Below are 18,403 nucleotides of genomic sequence, written 5' to 3'. Positions count from 1 at the left end.
TCATAAGTGCCGCTAAGTAGCGTATCAAATTAATCACATGCTGTGAACAAATGTTTGAGCATATTGGAGGGATTCCACCCTTTTGAAGAAATGGAAGCTTTTCAAGTGTTACAAATGGACCTGGTGTCATCTTTCTAGACTGTTTCTGCCTCAACGCCATGATGGCTACGTTCTGACCAAAACAATGCAGCGTACGTGTGACGTCGTCACGCATGCGCAATGACAGCGGAATCGATAAGTAGAATCGTTAAGCAGGCAGGCAAACGATTCCAAGGAATCGAGCTACTGGGATCCGGTTCTCAAAAAGAACCGGTTTTCGATTCCCATCCCTAAAATTAGTGGTAAGTAATTACCACTCCACAACAGAAGAGTAGATTATGCTATATTTACAAGTTCAAGGTTTTCCCCACTTTTACTAGGCATAGGTGTTACACCTAGGCTGATCTGAACATCACTTAAGCCAAATTCATGTAAAATCAAGATGAGAACATTACAATTAGCTAAAAAGATCTTTCCCAGATACAATTGTAGCAGTTGATCTCCTGTACACTTTAATTTTTCTGTTTATGCATTTTTGATGTTTGAGATACTTTTCTGTTTGTATGTGATCATAAAAAATGGTGGAAATATTATCAGGGATGCAATGCACCCTGGTTTTCCACTTTTTGAACTTTTACCCTCTGGCAGATGCTTCCGGACACTAAAGGCCAGCACAAACTGTCTGAAAAACAGTTTTTATCCCAGGGCCATAATTGCACTGAATACTGCTGGACATTAATTAATTGTGTGGAATGCTGAATGTTGTCCAGAGTATATGATGTTTTATGTCTCTTTTATACTTCTAGTAACACTTTTTTTATGCTGCTTTTTAGATATTCATTGCTATCAGGGTTTTCTTCTAATATTTTAGTTTTTATACACTCTTATATACATTATTTATACTTTTTTTATGGCACCTAGGACGATTGCACTTTTTAATTTCGTTGTACCTGTACAATGACAATAAAGACATTCTATTCTATTCTATTCTATTCTATTCTATTCTATTCTATTCTATTCTATTCTATTCTAAACTTCTACATGCTTAATTGAAAAATTTTGCATTTTCTTGCAGAAGGATCCTGAGACTCTGTAACCATGCACTTAAGCCTTCTGGATACCAAAGTAAAACCCTGCACATTCAGACAAAATCAGGTCTGCCAACTAATGAACCCATTTTAGTTTTGTTTCGAGATTTTATGAGGTTCAAATTATGTGATCCAAATTGCATTTTGGTTGAATTACTCACTACATTTCTATGAAAGTCATCAGAGCAAACACACTGTGGACAGAGCCATTTGCTCTTCACTGATGATTTACCTTTTCATAGTGAACACTGTTTCGCATCACAGAGCTGCTCCTTGTGCAGGTACTATCACTCTATGGAGAAAATGAATGGGAACATAGCCTCCATAACGAAACTGAAGTAAAATAGGTCTTCCCACTTTGCAGCTCAAGAGAGGTGTTATAAGAAAATTTTTATGATTTGGCACTATATAATTAAAATTGGGTTGATTGATTTATTGATTGATTATATGAGTGCACCAATTCCTAAATCCTGATACCCCTGTCAGATGTGTGTGTTTGCCTTTTACCTTATCGATATGTGGATGCCAGTACTCATCATGCTGGGTCTTGGCTTCTGTGCTGTTGATTCTGGAGAAAAAGGTGGGCTTGGTGAGGTACATTAGACTCGAGTCCAGGCCAAACGTCTCTGCAATAGCTGCCTGGATTCGCCCACGCACTTCTCTAACAGAAAAAAAGGCGTCAAATGTCAGATGCAGAAATGTCATTCAATTGTTGGAAGATGTATGATTAATGATTGCGATACATTGAGAAACTCTGGGCATTACTGCCAAAATAACACTTGTCTAGAAGATATCTCAGTTGTTTACAGCAGCTTTGGTTCACCACTACCAGAAACTGAATGGACACTACTGTGTTCAGGATTCAGACTCTTACTAAAATGGGGTACACACATAAGGATTTTCTAAATCTGAAGAGATTTTTATCTGTTACAGACCCCACACATGAACATCAAAAATGGAGCCCTTAAAAGTGAGTTATGTGTAGATAATATGTTTAATCACGGGTCGGGTCAGGTTGCGGGTCTAGTGTACATGGGAACAGGTGGGTGTGGGTTTGGAAAAGTGGACCCGTGCAGGACTCTGCTCAGGAGTTGTCGGCTTTCCCCACACACATGAAGATTTTTCATTGTAAATATTGAACAAGTTTAATATTTACGATTGTCAGCCCCAACCCGTTTCAGAGCCAATTATCGGGACAAATTCACTCTTAACACACCTCAGACCACAGGATAATCTTATAGGATAATCTTTAAAGACATAAGATAATCTGGCGTTTGCCATCCTTGGTCAGGAAAGGGGAAAATTGGGACAAAAACAGCCCGATTATCTTTAAGTGTGTACCCTGCTTAAGAGTAACATAAAACGTATTTGTTAATGTCAATGAAGTACGAGGAGTGTCTACAAATGATCAATGAAATAAAGACCTTTATAATAAACTAAAGAATACCAATAAGACAACTTTCTTTCGTAGTTGAGCCATACACTGATGTGTGCTCTAGGTGATCTGAAGCTCAAGGCATATCGTACACCTTAACATTAAATTTGATTTCTGGAGTACTTGAGCATTGGCATTCAAAATTGTGCTGAGAGTCATTTTAATGTTAGTATATTAGTATTGATAATGAGCTGTTGAAACATTACAAATACTCTCAGACTTAATATTTTCCAACAGAGTGGTGACTTCTAACCAAAAACACTGTTTTAAACCACTGAAAAATCAGATTTTTTAAAATCGCTTTGCAATGTGAAGAATTCTGCTTTGTGTGTATCCATGTGGAAAATGAAGAGCTTCTTTACATTTGTTAGCTATTTGCAGGTATAAAGGGATAGTTGTGGATTTTTTTGATGTCTGTGTAAAACCACTAGTTGATCACAGTCTGCACAGACACATTAGTTAGATGGACATATTGTATATCAAATGCTGTGATGAAAGCTAAATTGTAATATGAAATATAGAGCTAGAAGTTTAGGGCTCCAAAGATTAATCTACTAATCTACAAGTTGAAAATTAGTCTTTGACAGCTAATTTTAATAATCATTTGACATATTTTAAGAAAAAAAGGCAAAACACTCAATATCTTTAGGTTGAAGACCAAAATATACTATTGAGAATGTCATCTTAGGTTGTGGAAAACACATTTGTAGCATTAGCAGATTATGCTGATTGCATGCAACCTGTCTGAGATAATGGTTTACCTTGATGTTAGTCACTTTTTGTGTTTTTCATATGTATGGAAATATTGTGTAAAAATACTTTTTTTTTTTTTTAATGAAGAAATATCTGTTTAGAATAATGTGTATTAGTGTGGGCAGAGTATAGGTATTTACATTCTATGATCATTTAATGCATCTTAAAATATGACAATACTGTATTTCCAAAAACCTAGTCAGCTATTCAAAACAGCAGTGTGCTGTAAAAGCATCAAGCTTCATTGCAGACTGAGGCACTTTTCTAGTATTTGTAAATCAAACTAAGAATGCTCCATACATACAGGCTGCTTTTTTTTAAAATTCAGGTTGCTCACCTGTAGAGCTCAAAATCCTTTTGTGTGAACACATCCTTGATCTGATCCCCAAAATACCTAGAGCAAAAGCAAACACAGACACAAACACATGCACACAATTGCAATCAGAGATGCATGATCAGACAGAGATGCACACAGACAGAAAAGGAAATGGGATCTGTTAGCAGGAGGTTGTACAGAGCACCATCAGCAGCCATCCAAAGAATAGACAGTAAATGGCTGACTGTCTCACACAGGGGAGCTCCCTGTGGGGAACAAAGAGTGGTAAAGCAAGGAGCTATTCCCCCCCCCCTCTTTCCAAATTAAACTATATCAGATAATGCCATGTCAGCCAGCCCAGTGTGACAGTAGAGAAGTGAACACAAAAGAGAACAGTGTAAATGATGCAAATAAACCTGGGTTTAGCTGGTAGTGATAAATGAGGGGTCACATGGATTGGTGGACCTGAAAACGATAACTTGCAAGGTCCTTCAGCTGGAAGACTAATGGTTAACTCAAATTTGTGGTGTCTTTAGTTGTGAAAATGGCAGTTCCTAAATTGAATATTGCTGCTTCTGGCAAAAATCAGAAAACAGGATAACAAAAAAAGTTGTACTTTCACACCTGTAGATATTGACAAATTGTGTTCCCATTGATAGTGCTCCAGAGTGCAGGTCCAGTATGGAAACCTGCAGAGGGCAAAAAGCAAACAAAAACACAAAACAGGAGTGAGTACAAATAAAAGAAATGTAAAAACAATGCAAATAAATGGTGTTCAAAATTTACAGTGTTGCAGCATCAACGAGCAATATAGATGGTAAAAAAGTTGAATAGAGCAGCCAAAGATGTACAAAGAACGCGCTGTAAACCTTAAAAACAACAATTTTCACCTTTTCATACCACACACACACTACCACCAACATATCAAGAACACTAAAGAACAGAGACGTAGGAAAGCATACAGTGCTTATCTTAAGTATTCATCCCCTTGGTTGTTTTACCATTTTATTATACTCTTAAAACGACACTGAAAACGTACCTATTTAAAAAGGCTTATAATTGTTGATGTTTATGGTTTTTTTGGGGGGGTATCTGTCCTTTTCTATTGTAGCACTCTGATATTCACCGAATGAAAAGTATGTTATAAATATTTTTTTAAAAAAATTATTATTATTATTATTATTACTATTGTTATTATTATTATTATTATTATTATTATTATTATTATTATTATTGCTTTCATAAACCAATCATGGTCAATAAAATTAGGCCTTTTTCACAAAAAAAATTATTGGAAAAAAAAACAAAAAACTCTTCAATGTCAAGTGAAAGCAGATTTCTACAAAGTAATGTCAATGAAACAAAAATATATAAAGAAAAATAATTGTTTGCATAATTACCTCTTAAATTTAATGGCCAAATTCAATTGGAGCCAATAGTCTCACAATTAGTGAAATGAGGATCACTTGAGTGGTGTGGGTGTGTCTCAAGTGATAGAGGTATAGAACACCTGTGTCTAGAGGGTCCAGAGACTGGTTTATCAGTATTCCTTGCTACCATTACACCATGAAGACAGAATAACACTCCAAGCCACTCAGGGAAAGGGTTATTGAAAAGTACAAGTCAGGGGATGGATTCAGAAAAAAATTCCAAGGCATTGAACATCCCCTGGAATTTAGTGAATTCAATCATCAAGAAACGGAAGGAATATGGCACGTGTGAATCTGCCTAGATCAGGCTATCCTTGTAAACTGAGTGACCATGCAAGTAGGAGACTAGTGAGAAAAGCCATCAAGACCCCTATGACTACTCTGAAGTAGTTACAACCTTCAGCTGCTGAGATGGGGGAGACTGTGCATATGGCAACTGCTGCCCGGGTTCTTCACTACTCAAAGCTTTAAAGACTCAAAGATTATACTTCTTTATCTTGTATTCAAATGCAGTTTTATGTACTTTAATTTTAAGATAAAAGTCTTATCATCACAGGGGAGCTGGACAAGATGTTCAGCATAACAATGTGATTTAAAAAACGCTTTTGACATATTTGTCTTTGGCAGTCAAGTGATGAATTCAAATGATGTATAAATATGTCTTTGGCAGTCGAAGTGCTAACAGCAGCTTAAAAAGCTTGTTATTTTACATTTAGTCTGCCTCAGGTAAGTGTAAATGCCTTCTTATTATTGTCAGAGTCAAACTATGTAACATTACAAAATGAATATCTGCCACATCCAGGGGTTTCAATAATTTTCAGAGTAGATGGTTATTTGTTAAAAGTAGGTGGCTCTTCCCAAGATGGCAGGGGTCACCAAGGCCCCCAGTGGGGTCTAGTGGCAAAGCCCTGGTGGGGGGTATATGGGGGGCGAAGCCTCCCTATGCCACATTCAAGCAAAGTGACTGTTTTACATACCTCATTTTACCTAATTTTATGACCAATTTTAAAGCTGAAAAGAGCACTATGCCTGTATGGCAAAGTGTAGACCTCATAACAGGTAAAGACTAAAAAAAAAAAAAATGACCTTGCTCCAAACTACATCTAGTGATCTCCATTTACATTATTCTTTGTTCATGTATTATTCATATATATTTGTACATTTTATATTTGTTGAAGGTCAAATCAACTTTAAAATGATAGTCATTTGATAAAAAAGACACATGCTCCTCCATCTTGTATAAATCAGATGCTCAAATTAATTCAGACTGGAAGATCTGATCACTAAATGGGCCCTGGAAAATTGGAGAGAAGTCTGTTGCAACTGAAAATGTAAAAATATGCTGCTAACTACTACTCCAGATATATAAGTTTAATAAGGGATACTAGCTGGTTTTGGATTTTGGCCAGTCCATGTAAACATTTGCAATAAAGTTTCCTGAAGCTGGTTTGTTCTGATTAAATGTGAATATTTCATATTCTATTTCCAAACATGATCATTCATTACGTATTTTGGGAAATTTGTTTACATAGAAACTATTAGTTTACATCTTACAAAGATCTGTTATAATTTCCAAAATCCATATTTTGCTTTTTTGGCATTTGAAGCTACAGACATACATGAAGCACATGATATCTCTTATCTACAGTATATTAAATGACCATCAGTGTAGATGGGAGAATTTATTCTTTCTGGGAGAACTCCACATATATCACAAAATTTTTCTATGAGCAAAATTGCTTTCTGATTTGATAAATCTCTTTGCATGTGCTAAATTAATATATTTACATTTTTTCCTCCCAGCACACGCACAACTGCGTGTAAACGCCTCATATTTCATATTCATTTTGGTAAACGTACTAACTGGATACAGACGCGCTATTTGGCAGCTTTGAAAGATGCAGCCCTTAGTGTGCATTGTTAGTAAATCAGTTTGTACATTTTTTTGTGTGTGCAATGAGTTTGCACAAGTTTTAATACACGCAAACCTTTGGTAGATCTGGCCCATTGTCTACACAGTAACTCACTTTTAAGGGCTTATTTTTGGCTAAAACGTACGCCATCAATAAACGTCTAATATGTTACATACAAATCGCTCACAAACAGGAGCATACACAATAAAAACATTTTTAAAAATGCCCAAGTGGCGACGATACTTGTTAGGAAAATTAGGCTATTAGACTATATCCTGTAACTACCAGGTGTCCAGAACACGAGTCATGGATGGGTTATGATGACATTTTGCAAGAATGCCCGGACATATCCACTCAGGATATGTCTACCGTTTCTTTGCTATCTGCTTGTTTTGTTCTAGTTTGGGACCAAAGCATAATTGTTGTCCATCCAGTTTGGGACCAGAGCGGGTTGCTGCCCTTGAGGAGATCATGCTATGGGACAGGTGGCGGAAGAGTACAAATACGGTCACTGAACCCATGCATCACTGTGTTTTGAATACCTAAGCCAATGGCGAACCTGATCAACATCATATCTGTACACTTGGTCCAATGACTGTAATACTCATGTTCTTTCATAAGATCTTGCACTTCCTGTTGATAGTGAGTCAACTGCTGCATCTCACTGTATGTACTTGACTCCTTGCAAGTAAAATCTTCTGATTCCAGAATCCAGTGACTCCGTCTTTTGTCTCAGAGTATATCACAGAATTTTTCTATCAATACTCAGTCCAAAATTGCAACAATAAAGAAAAAGAAAAACTGTCGGTCTCCATCAACACATCAACAGTCAACTCCACCAACAGTGCGCTAATTACAGAGGGAACATTGTCACCAAGTGTTCAGGATTGAATCAGAACTAAAAACATCCTTCTTCTGATTGAATGACATAACCTATATACAGCGGCAGCCTACCTGCCAACCAAACATCCGACTTGGCCTTCGAGGATGTATTGTCCACAATTGTAAATTCGTCGCTGGCTATCTTTGTCTTTATATCATCCATTGTGATGCTCTGGCTCTGAGTCACAACTTCTTCAGTGCTTTTATTTTTCACCTCCAGTGCAGACTACCTGTCTGCGCTGCTCAATGATGTCGTTGGCCGGATGTAAATAGAGGTGAAGCTCACTTCAAAATAAAACAAACCAGATCAAATGATCATCATCATTAAATGTGCTGCACATTGTTTTCATCCATGAATCTTCTTTTATTTTTTCACTTCCTTCCTTTTTTCATTTCGCTACCCGCCCGTATTTCGTGTAATTTTACCTGTGATACCAGTAAAGCCCCTCAATCCATACGTACACAATTTTATTTATTTTTTTCACAATCGTGCGGGAGGTTTCTAATCTTGTGCTGGGCGGCAGAAAAGACCTGACCTGGGCTCTGGAGCGGAAAGTAGCCAGCGACACATATTAAAATAGCTGGCGAAAATTGCCGGCGGTTATTGACACCCCTGCACATCTGGGGAAGTTAACAGGCAACGGGCATATGATATTGTTTTGTTTTTGAAAAAATGCTGTTATGGTTTTTTGTTTCTTCATTGCTCAGGTATATGATGATTATGGTTACCGCTCAAATATGGACAGCTACCAGCTCCCTAGGACCCCGGAGGAGAATTTTCAAGTACCGTTCATGCCAATCAGAGGCAAGAAAGGCGGTACATTCCTCTACCATCCCACGTTTCACAGATTCGCACCCTGGAGTCGAGATGCTGCGTTGCATTTACATTGGAAGTCTGAACATGGAGCTCAGAAAACGTGACGTCCGAACTTTGCCCTTCCCAGTTTAAAAACTGGGACATAAGGGAACATGGAATTTGAAAAAATATGACAGTTAATGAAATGAAACGAAGACACCGACGTTTATGGTTGTAGATGCTATATTTCAATGCATTTCCAACTTTAAAATTATGGATTACGAGTACAAATGAATGCACCACAAGTCGTTGGCATGTAAGGCAGCGCAAACACCAGGATGTTAATGGATCAGCTGTGCAGTGTTATTAACCAAGGATTATGTGGAAAATTGAACAAAGATCTGCTCCAGCCTTCCACCTTCTTGAATCAGTGTAGTTTACTGATCAATTTTGGGGGGAACACCCGATGGGTTACTATAAATCTGGGGGGACCCCCATCCCCAGTGCTATTTGTGCGCATGCCACACACACACACACACACACACACACACACCAATAGATCAATTCCACAGGAAATACTGTAATATTTTATTGCCTTATTTAAAATTTTACTCTAACTCCTAAATGATATTTTACACTGTTATCTTATGTGTCTTCTGTTGTAAAATATATAATCACATTGTCTTGTCTTCAGCAAAATAACAACAAAAAATAGGACCAAAGGTCATGTAGCTCGAAAGGCATGTTCTATCAAGCATCAATATCAACTTGAATTTGCAAGGTTGTCAGGTTCTGCCGCTATGTTAGAGTCCTGTGGTCTTGATGCAGGAGATCAATCTCCCAATAGAAATGGGTGGTACTTTCACTGGGGAATAACTCAACAAATTAAATGAGAGCCCATATGTGACATACTATCAGTGCTCAATAATAACTATATTGATATCTGTATCGATTTCTATGTCATAAGCCATCAAAATATGCTAAGTAATGGCAATTTTTTAATATTTCAGAAATCTGTCAAAAATTCATGGGGGAAACATTAAAGCTTAACAGAGAACAGTGACGGGGACTGCCTCATTTCTTTCTCTTTCTTAATGTGATTTGTTGAGACTTTTGAGAAGTATTGCAGTACCTCGGAGGAGTTCATTAATAATTTTGTTTATAATAAGTGGTTTACTTTTAGGACATTTAGACCTTGTGCAGATGAAGTTATCTCCCTCTTGGCAGTGCAGCCTCCAAGGTGTGTATTCGTGTTTACATGTTATCTTACATACACTATATTGCCAAAAGTATTCGCTCACCCATCCAAATAATCAGAATCAGGTGTTCCAATCACTTCCATGGCCACAGGTGTATAAAATCAAGCACCTAGGCATGCAGACTGCTTTTACAAACATTTGTGAAAGAATGGGTCGCTCTCAGGAGCTCAGTGAATTCCAGCATGGAACTGTGATAGGATGCCACCTGTGCAACAAATCCAGTGGTGAAATTTCCTGGCTCCTAAATATTCCACAGTCAACGGTCAGGAAAAAGAGGAGGGGGCACAGCCACAATCTTTTCCACCTCATACGGCTTCAAAAATGTTTATTTTAATCACTACTCATCATTTGAGTATCACCATCTGGTTTTAATTAATCCTCATATTCTTTTTATCTGCATTTACCGCCCCCCCAAGCCCTCTACACTCTTTATCAGTGAGTTCTCAGATCTCCTGTCCATTGCTCACTCAACATTTGAGAAAATTATTATTGTAGGTGATTTTAATTTACACATTGATAATCAATCAGACTTGTTGGCAACAGAATTTTTAAATATTTTAAATTGTTTGGATTTTAAACAACATGTCTCACAACCCACTCACAACAGAGGCCACATACTGGATCTTGTGATCACATATGGAATTTCTGCTGATACTGTCTCTGTTGTGGATGTTGGCCTATCGGATCATTTTTGTGTGTTTTTTAATGTAAGTATTATTGTTCAGCCTCCCCGGTCTGTACAAACTGTCAAGAAGCGTTATCTTACTGCTGAAGTGACTTTAAATTTTACCAAGATTTTAACTCAAATTCCTCGCCCTGTTTTACCTTCTTCCTGTGATTTTATTGTTGACAATTTTAATAATAAATTGAAATCCACTCTTGATGCCGTAGCCCCTTTAAAAGTAAAAATGGGTAAAATAAAAAACTGCCCATGGAAAAATGAAAAAACAAAAATTCTCAAGAAAAATTGCAGGAAAGCAGAAAGACAGTGGCGCAAGAATAAAATCACAGTCAATTATGAAATTTACAGGGAACAACTTAAAAACTACAATAACTGTCTGAAGGAAGAAAGACATTCATATTTTTCCAAACTTATAAATGACAACCGCCATAATCCAAAGGTCCTGTTTTCCACATTTAGCTCAGTAATTAACCCCATCTTCAACAACAGTGCTCCTTCAAATATGCCCAACTGTGATATGTTCTTAAGTCACTTCACCAGTAAAATACAGTCTATTAGGTCAGACCTGCAGCAACCACAGCCAGGCAATGCTTTTATCTCAGATCCACTGGTTTTATCTGCTACTTTGGAGAATTTCGCCCTGGTTGATGCTGAGAGTCTTCACAAAGTCGTTTTACAGTTAAAAACAACCACTTGCTTTTTAGATTTCATTCCCACTTCTCTTTTTAAATCGATATTTACATTTATAGATGATGATGTTCTTAATATTGTAAATTATTCATTGCAGACAGGGGTCTTTCCAACAGCTCTTAAAACCGCCATGGTCAGACCCCTTCTCAAGAATCATAAACTGGACCCCTCCCTTGCCAGTAACTACAGACCTGTGTCCAACCTGCTGTTTTGAAGTAAAATTTTAGAGAAAATTGTTTTTAACCAGATCAACGATTTTATTAATTCTAACCACATTTTAGAATTTTATCAATCTGGTTTTAGAGTGAACCATAGTACAGAGACGGCACTGGTTAAAATTTTAAATGACATTAGATCCAACATGGACAACAAAAAGCTTGCCGTCTTGGTCCTATTGGATCTTACGGCAGCGTTTGACACTGTGGACCACCACATTCTTTAAAACAGATTACATAACACAGTTGGTCTCTCTGGGTCTGTTTTTAACTGGTTTGAATCATTTTTAACAAACAGGGATTTTTATGTTAGTATTGGGGAACACTCATCAAAAAGGTGCAAAATGGATTGTGGTGTTCCCCAAGGGTCAATTTTAGGTCCAACCCTTTTTAACCTTTATATGCTGCCTCTAGGACAGATCATCAGGAGACACGGCATTAACTTTCATAGTTATGCTGATGACACTCAACTTTATGTTGCTGTGTCTCCAGATGACCTCAGCCCCATTGACACCCTTTTTAATTGCATTTTAGATATTAAGTCCTGGATGGCAGCAAACTTCCTCCAGCTCAACCAGGGCAAAACTGAGGTTTTAATTGTTGGTCCTGAGGCTCAGAGGGAGAGGCTAAAAGCTAAGCTCTTAACCCATTCACTCGGCTCCTCTGAGAGGGTTAAAAGTCTGGGTATTTTACTGGATTGTGAGCTTAGCTTTGAGCCACACATAAGGTCTGTTACCAAAACTGGTTTTTATCATTTAAAAAATATTGCCAGAGTACGACCATTTCTCTCACGAGCCAGTGCAGAGACTTTGATACATGCTTTTAACACAAGTCGAATTGATTACTGTAACGCTCTCCTTTCTGGTCTTCCCAAGAAGACCATTGCACCGCTGCAGCTGCTCCAGAACTCTGCAGCCCGACTGCCGACGAGGACCAGAAAGAGGGAGCATATAACACCAGTGCTCAGGTCTCTGCACTGGCTCCCTGTGAGCTTCAGGATCGATTTTAAAGTGCTTTTATTGGTTTTTATAACTCTTAATGGTCTTAGCCCTATTTATTTATCTGATTTGCTTTTGACGTATGAGCCCTCTTGGACCCTCAGGTCCTCAGGTAGTAATCTCTTAACTGTTCCGAGAGTCCACACTAAGACTCATGGTGAGGCCTCATTCAGCTTTTATGGCCCCAAACTATGGAACAGCCTACCTGAGGACCTGAGGTCCGCTGCGAGTGTTCATATTTTTAAAAGTAAACTTAAAACTTATCTTTTTAGTCTAGCTTTTAATTAAACACTTACTGTAAATTTTACTCTGTTGCTTGTAGTTTTATTTGCAACCGCGGGACAGTGGGGGGTTTTGTTGTGAAGCACTTTGTGCTACATGTACCAGGTATGAAAAGTGCTATAGAAATAAAGTTTGATTGATTGATTGATTGAACTGTCAGCTGTATTATAAGAAAGTGGAAGTGTTTGGGAACGACAGCAACTCAGCCACGAAGTGGTAGGCCACATAAACTGACGGAGCGGGGTCAGCGGATGCTGAGGCGCATAGTGTGAAGAGGTTGCCAACTTTCTGCAGTCAATTGCTACAAACCTCCAAACTTCATGTGGCCTTCAGATTAGCTCAAGAACAGTGCGCAGAGAGCTTCATGGAATGGGTTTCCATGGCCGAGCAGCTGCATCCAAGCCATACATCACCAAGTGTAATGCAAAGTGCCGGATGCAGTGGTGTAAAGCACGCCGCCACTGGACTCTAGAGCAGTGGAGGCACGTTCTCTGGAGTGACGAATTGCGCCTCTCCATCTGGCAATCTGATGGTTGGGTCTGGGTTTGGTGGTCGCCAGGAGAATGATACTTGTCAGACCACATTGTGCCAAGTGTAAAGTTTGGTGGAGAGGGGATTATGGTGCAGGGTTGTTTTTCAGGAGCTGGGCTTGGCCCCTTAGTTCCAGTGAAAGGAACTGTGAATGCTTCAGCATACCAAGACATTTTGGACAATTCCATGCTCCCAACTTTGTGGGAATAGTTTGGAGCTGGCCCCTTCCTCTTCCAACATGACTGTGCACCAGTGCACAAAGCAAGGTCCATAAAGACATGGATGACAGAGTCTGGTGTGGATGAACTTGACTGGCCTGCACAGAGTCCTGACCTCAACCCCACAGAACACCTTTGGGATGAATTAGAGCGGAGACTGAGAGCCAGGCCTTCTAGTCCAACATCAGTGTGTGACCTCACAAATGCGCTTCTGGAAGAATGGTCAAAAATTCCCATCCACACACTCCTAAACCTTGTGGACAGCCTTCCCAGAAGAATTGAAGCCGTTAGAGCTGCAAAGGGTGGACCGACGTCATACTGAGCCCCATAGACTAGGAATGGGATGTCACTTAAATTCATATGCGAGTCAAGGCAGGTGAGCAAATACTTTTGGCAATATAGTGTATTTATTTGCACTAGTGAGTTATGTTAAGTTTCTGTTTGTCTTCTGTTTTATGAGCAGTTTGATGGTGGATTTTGTGGAGATAATTTGGAGAAGTAATATAAACTGTGCAGAACAACGGTCCTGTGTATTTCCTGGAGGAAGTGAACTACAAAAAGGAGTCAACAGTATCCATAGGTGTGGCAAATTAAAGTAAAAAACCTCATAGTTAATGACACACTTAAATATGGCATCTCGACTAAACTGATCACCTATGAGAGATTTTGACAGATGTGATGGACAGTGCTCTCAACCACAATAACTAAAACATCCCTCTAGTAGGCTGCAGATGGGACTTTTGCTGACCAAAAGATGTTCTGAGAGCAGAGACTATTGTGATTGGTCCAATCAAGCAACCAATCAAAACAGAGGAGAGGCGAGAGAAGTAAGCGCTAAGGGTTCATGCTTCTCCCACGAGTGCTGCAACCACCGCTAACCTCCACATGGATTTGATGGCAGTGTTTGGAGCGGCTTCCTGTTGGCGGCTCTTCACAGACCATGGATCCATCCTTTTGTTGCTCCTCGATGGAGGTTCATTTCTGTTCCCGGTCTTGGCCTAAATGGAATGAATGACAAAAACAAAGGAGGTTGACGTTCACAACTCCCTGACTCACCTCATCTTCGCCTTGCCCAAGGAATGAAGACTCCATTTCCAGCAGAAGATGGAACTCGGAGGCGGGGTGGAGGGCCTGGACGGCAGCCACATGCAGCATGCAGTCCCCAGGCAGCAGTGGCCAGATGCCATGGAGCTCCCAGCTGCACTTCCTGCTCAGGCTCCGGGGGAGAAGAAAATCAACCAGGCTCCATCGAAGGCCCGACCGAAGGACATGCCCATGTGGTCACTCACCAAGATCTGGGGTGGCATCCAAAGGACATCAAACCGGGGTCCATCCACCTGGGGAGCCACAGTCCAGGCACACTCCAGTGAAGGGTCTGAGCACGAAGGACGGCAGGACAGAGGAGGCAACCTGGTGAGGAAGCTCTTCTCCTAACCAATGCCTCCACGGGGAAGGCGGTCAAAGGAGCTGGTGGGCAGAGGAGGACTCTTGGTTCCTCTATCAACAAGGGCTGGCTGTCCCTGGGCATGGAGGTTGGGGAGGGCAGTATCTCTTACGGCGAGAAGCGGTCAGTCACGTCAGTGGACAGCATGGTCACCCCCAGCTACATGCCATTTTCATCCATGGCATGAAGCTGAGGGTCTGGGGGATGGCCCACGGTTCGGTTTGGTCTCTAAGCAGCAGTGTCCAGATGCTGCCCCAGATCTTGGTGAGTAACCACACGGGCATGTCCTTTGGTTGGGCTGGGAAGGAGCCCGGTTGATCTTCTTCTCCCCTGGAGTCTGAGCGGGGAGTGCGGCCTGGAGCTCCGCTCCATCTAGCTGCTGCTGCCCAGGGACTGCGTGCTGTGTGTGGCCGCTGTCCGGGCCCTCTGCCCCACCTCCAGCTTCCATCCTCTGCTGGATATGGAGTCTCCATTCCTGGGGTCAGGCGAAAAAGAGGTGAGTTGAGGAGTTGTGAACATCAACCTCCTTTTTTTTTGTTATTCATTCCGTTTGGGCTGAGACCGGGAGCAGAAACTAACTTCCACCGACGAACAACAACAAAAGGATGGATCCACGGTACACAAAGAGCTGCCAACAGGAAGCACCAGCCGCCATTCCAAACTCTGCTGTCTAATCCATGTGGAGGTGAGGGGGAGCCGCAGCAACCATGGGCTCTGGGGGAGAAGAAAGAGCCCTTAACGCTTACTTCTCCAGCCTCTCCTCTGTTTTGACTGGTTACTTGATTGGACCAATCACAACAGTTTCTGCCCTCAGAACATATTTCAGTAAGCAAAAGTCCCATCTGCTAGTAGACTTGGCACAGAGTCAGTGTTTCATCTACAAATTGGTCTGACTGGGTCCTGGGACTCAGCTCACCAAAAAAGAATGAGTTCCTCTGATTTTTTGTAGAGGAAATTAGCCTGTGTGGGTCTTAGTGGGATGTAAAGTTCCGACTAAGCTGTTTTTACCACGATATTTGTAAGCTGTGATCTATAGGGTAACCAATGGAGACATGTGCATACAGCTGATTGAATTTGGGCTTTACGTTGACTTACCTAAGCATGAGGCTGATAAGGATGGCCTTTGACCTTTTCAGAGCCTTTTGACAGTCGTTCCATGTTTAGGTTTAAGGGTGATTAACATGGAGTCCATACCTCTGCCGATTCATCCCGTGTCATGTATGGTACCTATGGCATATTTCCCGTGTGGCGTAAGAATAACAGCCAATCCACGCAAAAGTCCTTTATACAGTCAGGTCCATAACTATTGGGACATCGACACAATTCTAATCTTTTTGGCTCCAAACACCACCTCAATGGATACGAAATGAAACAAACAAGATGTGCTTTAACTGCAGACTTTCAGCTTTAAGTTGACAGTATTTACATCCAAATCAAGTGAATAGTGTAGGAATTACAACAGTTTGTATATGTGCCTCCCACTTTTTAAGGGACAATAAGTCATGGGACAATTGGCTGCTCAGCTGTTCCATGGCCAGGTGTGTGTCATTCCCTCAATATCCCATTTACAAGGAGCAGATAAAAGGTCTAGAGTTCATTTGAAGTGTGCTAGTTGCATTTGGAATCTGTTCCTGTCAACTCTCAACATGAGATCCAAAGAGCTATCACTATCAGTGAAGGAAGCCATCATTAGGCTGAAAAAATCAAAACAAACCCATCAGAAATAGCAAAAACATTAGGTGTGGCCAAATCAACTGCTTGGAACATTCTTAAAAAGAAAGAATGCACCGGTGAACTCAGCAACACCAAAAGATCCGGAAAACCACGTAAAACAATTGTGGTGGATGACCAAAGAATTCTTTCCCTGGTGAAGAAAAACCCATTCACAACAGTTAGCCAGATCAAGAACACTCTCCAGGAGGTAGGTGTATGTGTGTCAAAGTCAACGATCAAGAGGACTTCACCAGAGTGAATACAGAGGCTTTACCACAAGATACATCTTGGTGAGCCTTAAAAACAGGAAGGCCAGATTACAGTTTGCCACACAACATCTAAAAAAGCCTTTACAGTTCTGGAACAACATCCTATGGACAGATGAGACAAAGATCAACTTGTACCAGAGTGATGGGAAGAGAAGAGTATGGAGAAGAAAAGGAACTGCTCATGATCCAAAACATACCACGTCATCAGTGAAGCATGGTGGTGGTAGTGTCATGGCGTGGGCATGTATGGCCAATGGAACTGGTTCCCTTGTATTCAATGATGATGTGACTGCTGACAAAAGCAGCAGGATGAATTCTGAAGTGTTTCAGGCAATATTATCTACTCATATTCAGCCAAATGCTTCAGAAGTCATCGGGTGGCGCTTCAGAGTGCAGATGGACAATGACACAAAGCATACTGCGAAAGCAACCAAAGAGTTTTTTAAGGCAAAGAAATGGAATGTCATGCAATGGCCAAGTCAATCACCTGACCTGAATCCAATTGAGCATGCATTTCACTTGCTGAAGACAAAACTGAAGGGGAAATACCCCAAGAACAAGCAGGAATTGAAGACTGTTCCAGTAGAGGCCTGGCAGAGCATCACCAGGGATGAAACCCAGCATCTGGTGATGTCTATGCGTTCCAGACTTCAGGCTGTAATTGACTGCAAAGGATTTGCAACAAAGTATTAAAAAGTGAAAGATTGATTTATGATTGTTAATTTGTCCCATTATTTTTGGTCCCTTAAAAAATGGGAGGCACATATACAAACTGTTGTTATTCCTTCACCGTTCACCTGATTTGGATGTAAATACCCTCAAATTAAAGCTGAAAGTCTGCAGTTAAAGCACATTTTGTTCATTTTATTTCAAATTCATTGTGGTGGTGTTTAGAGCCAAAAAGATTAGAAAGTTGTCAATGTGCCAATAGTTATGGACCTGACTGTATATACTGTGTCTGGACTGTGTTTTTTTTTCTTTTCTCTTCTCTTGTTTGTCTAACTCTTGGGTCGATTTGGATGTGTTGCTTGTGTGTGGAATGTGTGTATGCATGAAGAGAAGGGAGACTGCAAATTGCGCAACATTTCTGTGTAAGGTTGTGAGAGTGTTTTTTGGTGACAAGGGCCAGGGTAACTATGATTCAGGTTTTTCATAATGTTTGAGCAATGTTCTGGTGACAGTGAGAGTTTGATTTTTTGTCTCTTTGCTGTAGCATTTTTGTGCGTATGATGCAGTTAAAATATTGAGGCCTTAGTGTCCATCCCATCCCCCCCATATTTTTCTCTACTTGTGTCGCACTTAAAATTCGGTTAATGGTGGTCAGGAGAGATTATGTTTCTCTGCTTGTTGCGCACTTTATTACTGACCCAAAACCCTGACCCAGAGTTGAGACCAGGATGCAGAGTTGCAGTCTTAAACACTTCTCTGCGCTTCCTGAGCAGATACCCAC

At 40.3% G+C, this 18,403-nt stretch overlaps 1 protein-coding gene across 2 annotated transcripts in view; it reads right to left on the bottom strand.

The window, feature by feature from the left end:
* ogfod3 (2-oxoglutarate and iron dependent oxygenase domain containing 3) overlaps positions 1 to 18,403 on the bottom strand; it is a 172,467-nt gene that overhangs the window by 41,055 nt on the left and 113,009 nt on the right. Inside the window, exons 5-7 of one of the 2 annotated variants that reach the window (XM_030121584.1) lie at positions 4,256 to 4,320; positions 3,653 to 3,709; positions 1,635 to 1,695 (exon numbers count right to left, since the gene is read on the bottom strand). In XM_030121584.1, coding sequence (XP_029977444.1) covers positions 1,635 to 1,695; positions 3,653 to 3,709; positions 4,256 to 4,320 — 183 coding nt within the window. Of the gene's footprint in view, positions 1 to 1,634; positions 1,789 to 3,652; positions 3,710 to 4,255; positions 4,321 to 18,403 lie in introns of both variants that reach the window. The other variant, XM_030121583.1, reaches the window with a different exon arrangement.

Source organism: Sphaeramia orbicularis, chromosome 19 (genome assembly GCF_902148855.1).
Source record: "Sphaeramia orbicularis chromosome 19, fSphaOr1.1, whole genome shotgun sequence".
Lineage (NCBI taxonomy): Eukaryota > Metazoa > Chordata > Actinopteri > Kurtiformes > Apogonidae > Sphaeramia > Sphaeramia orbicularis.
Note: the sequence above shows the minus strand (reverse complement) of the source record. Positions and strands in the feature narration are given on the sequence as shown.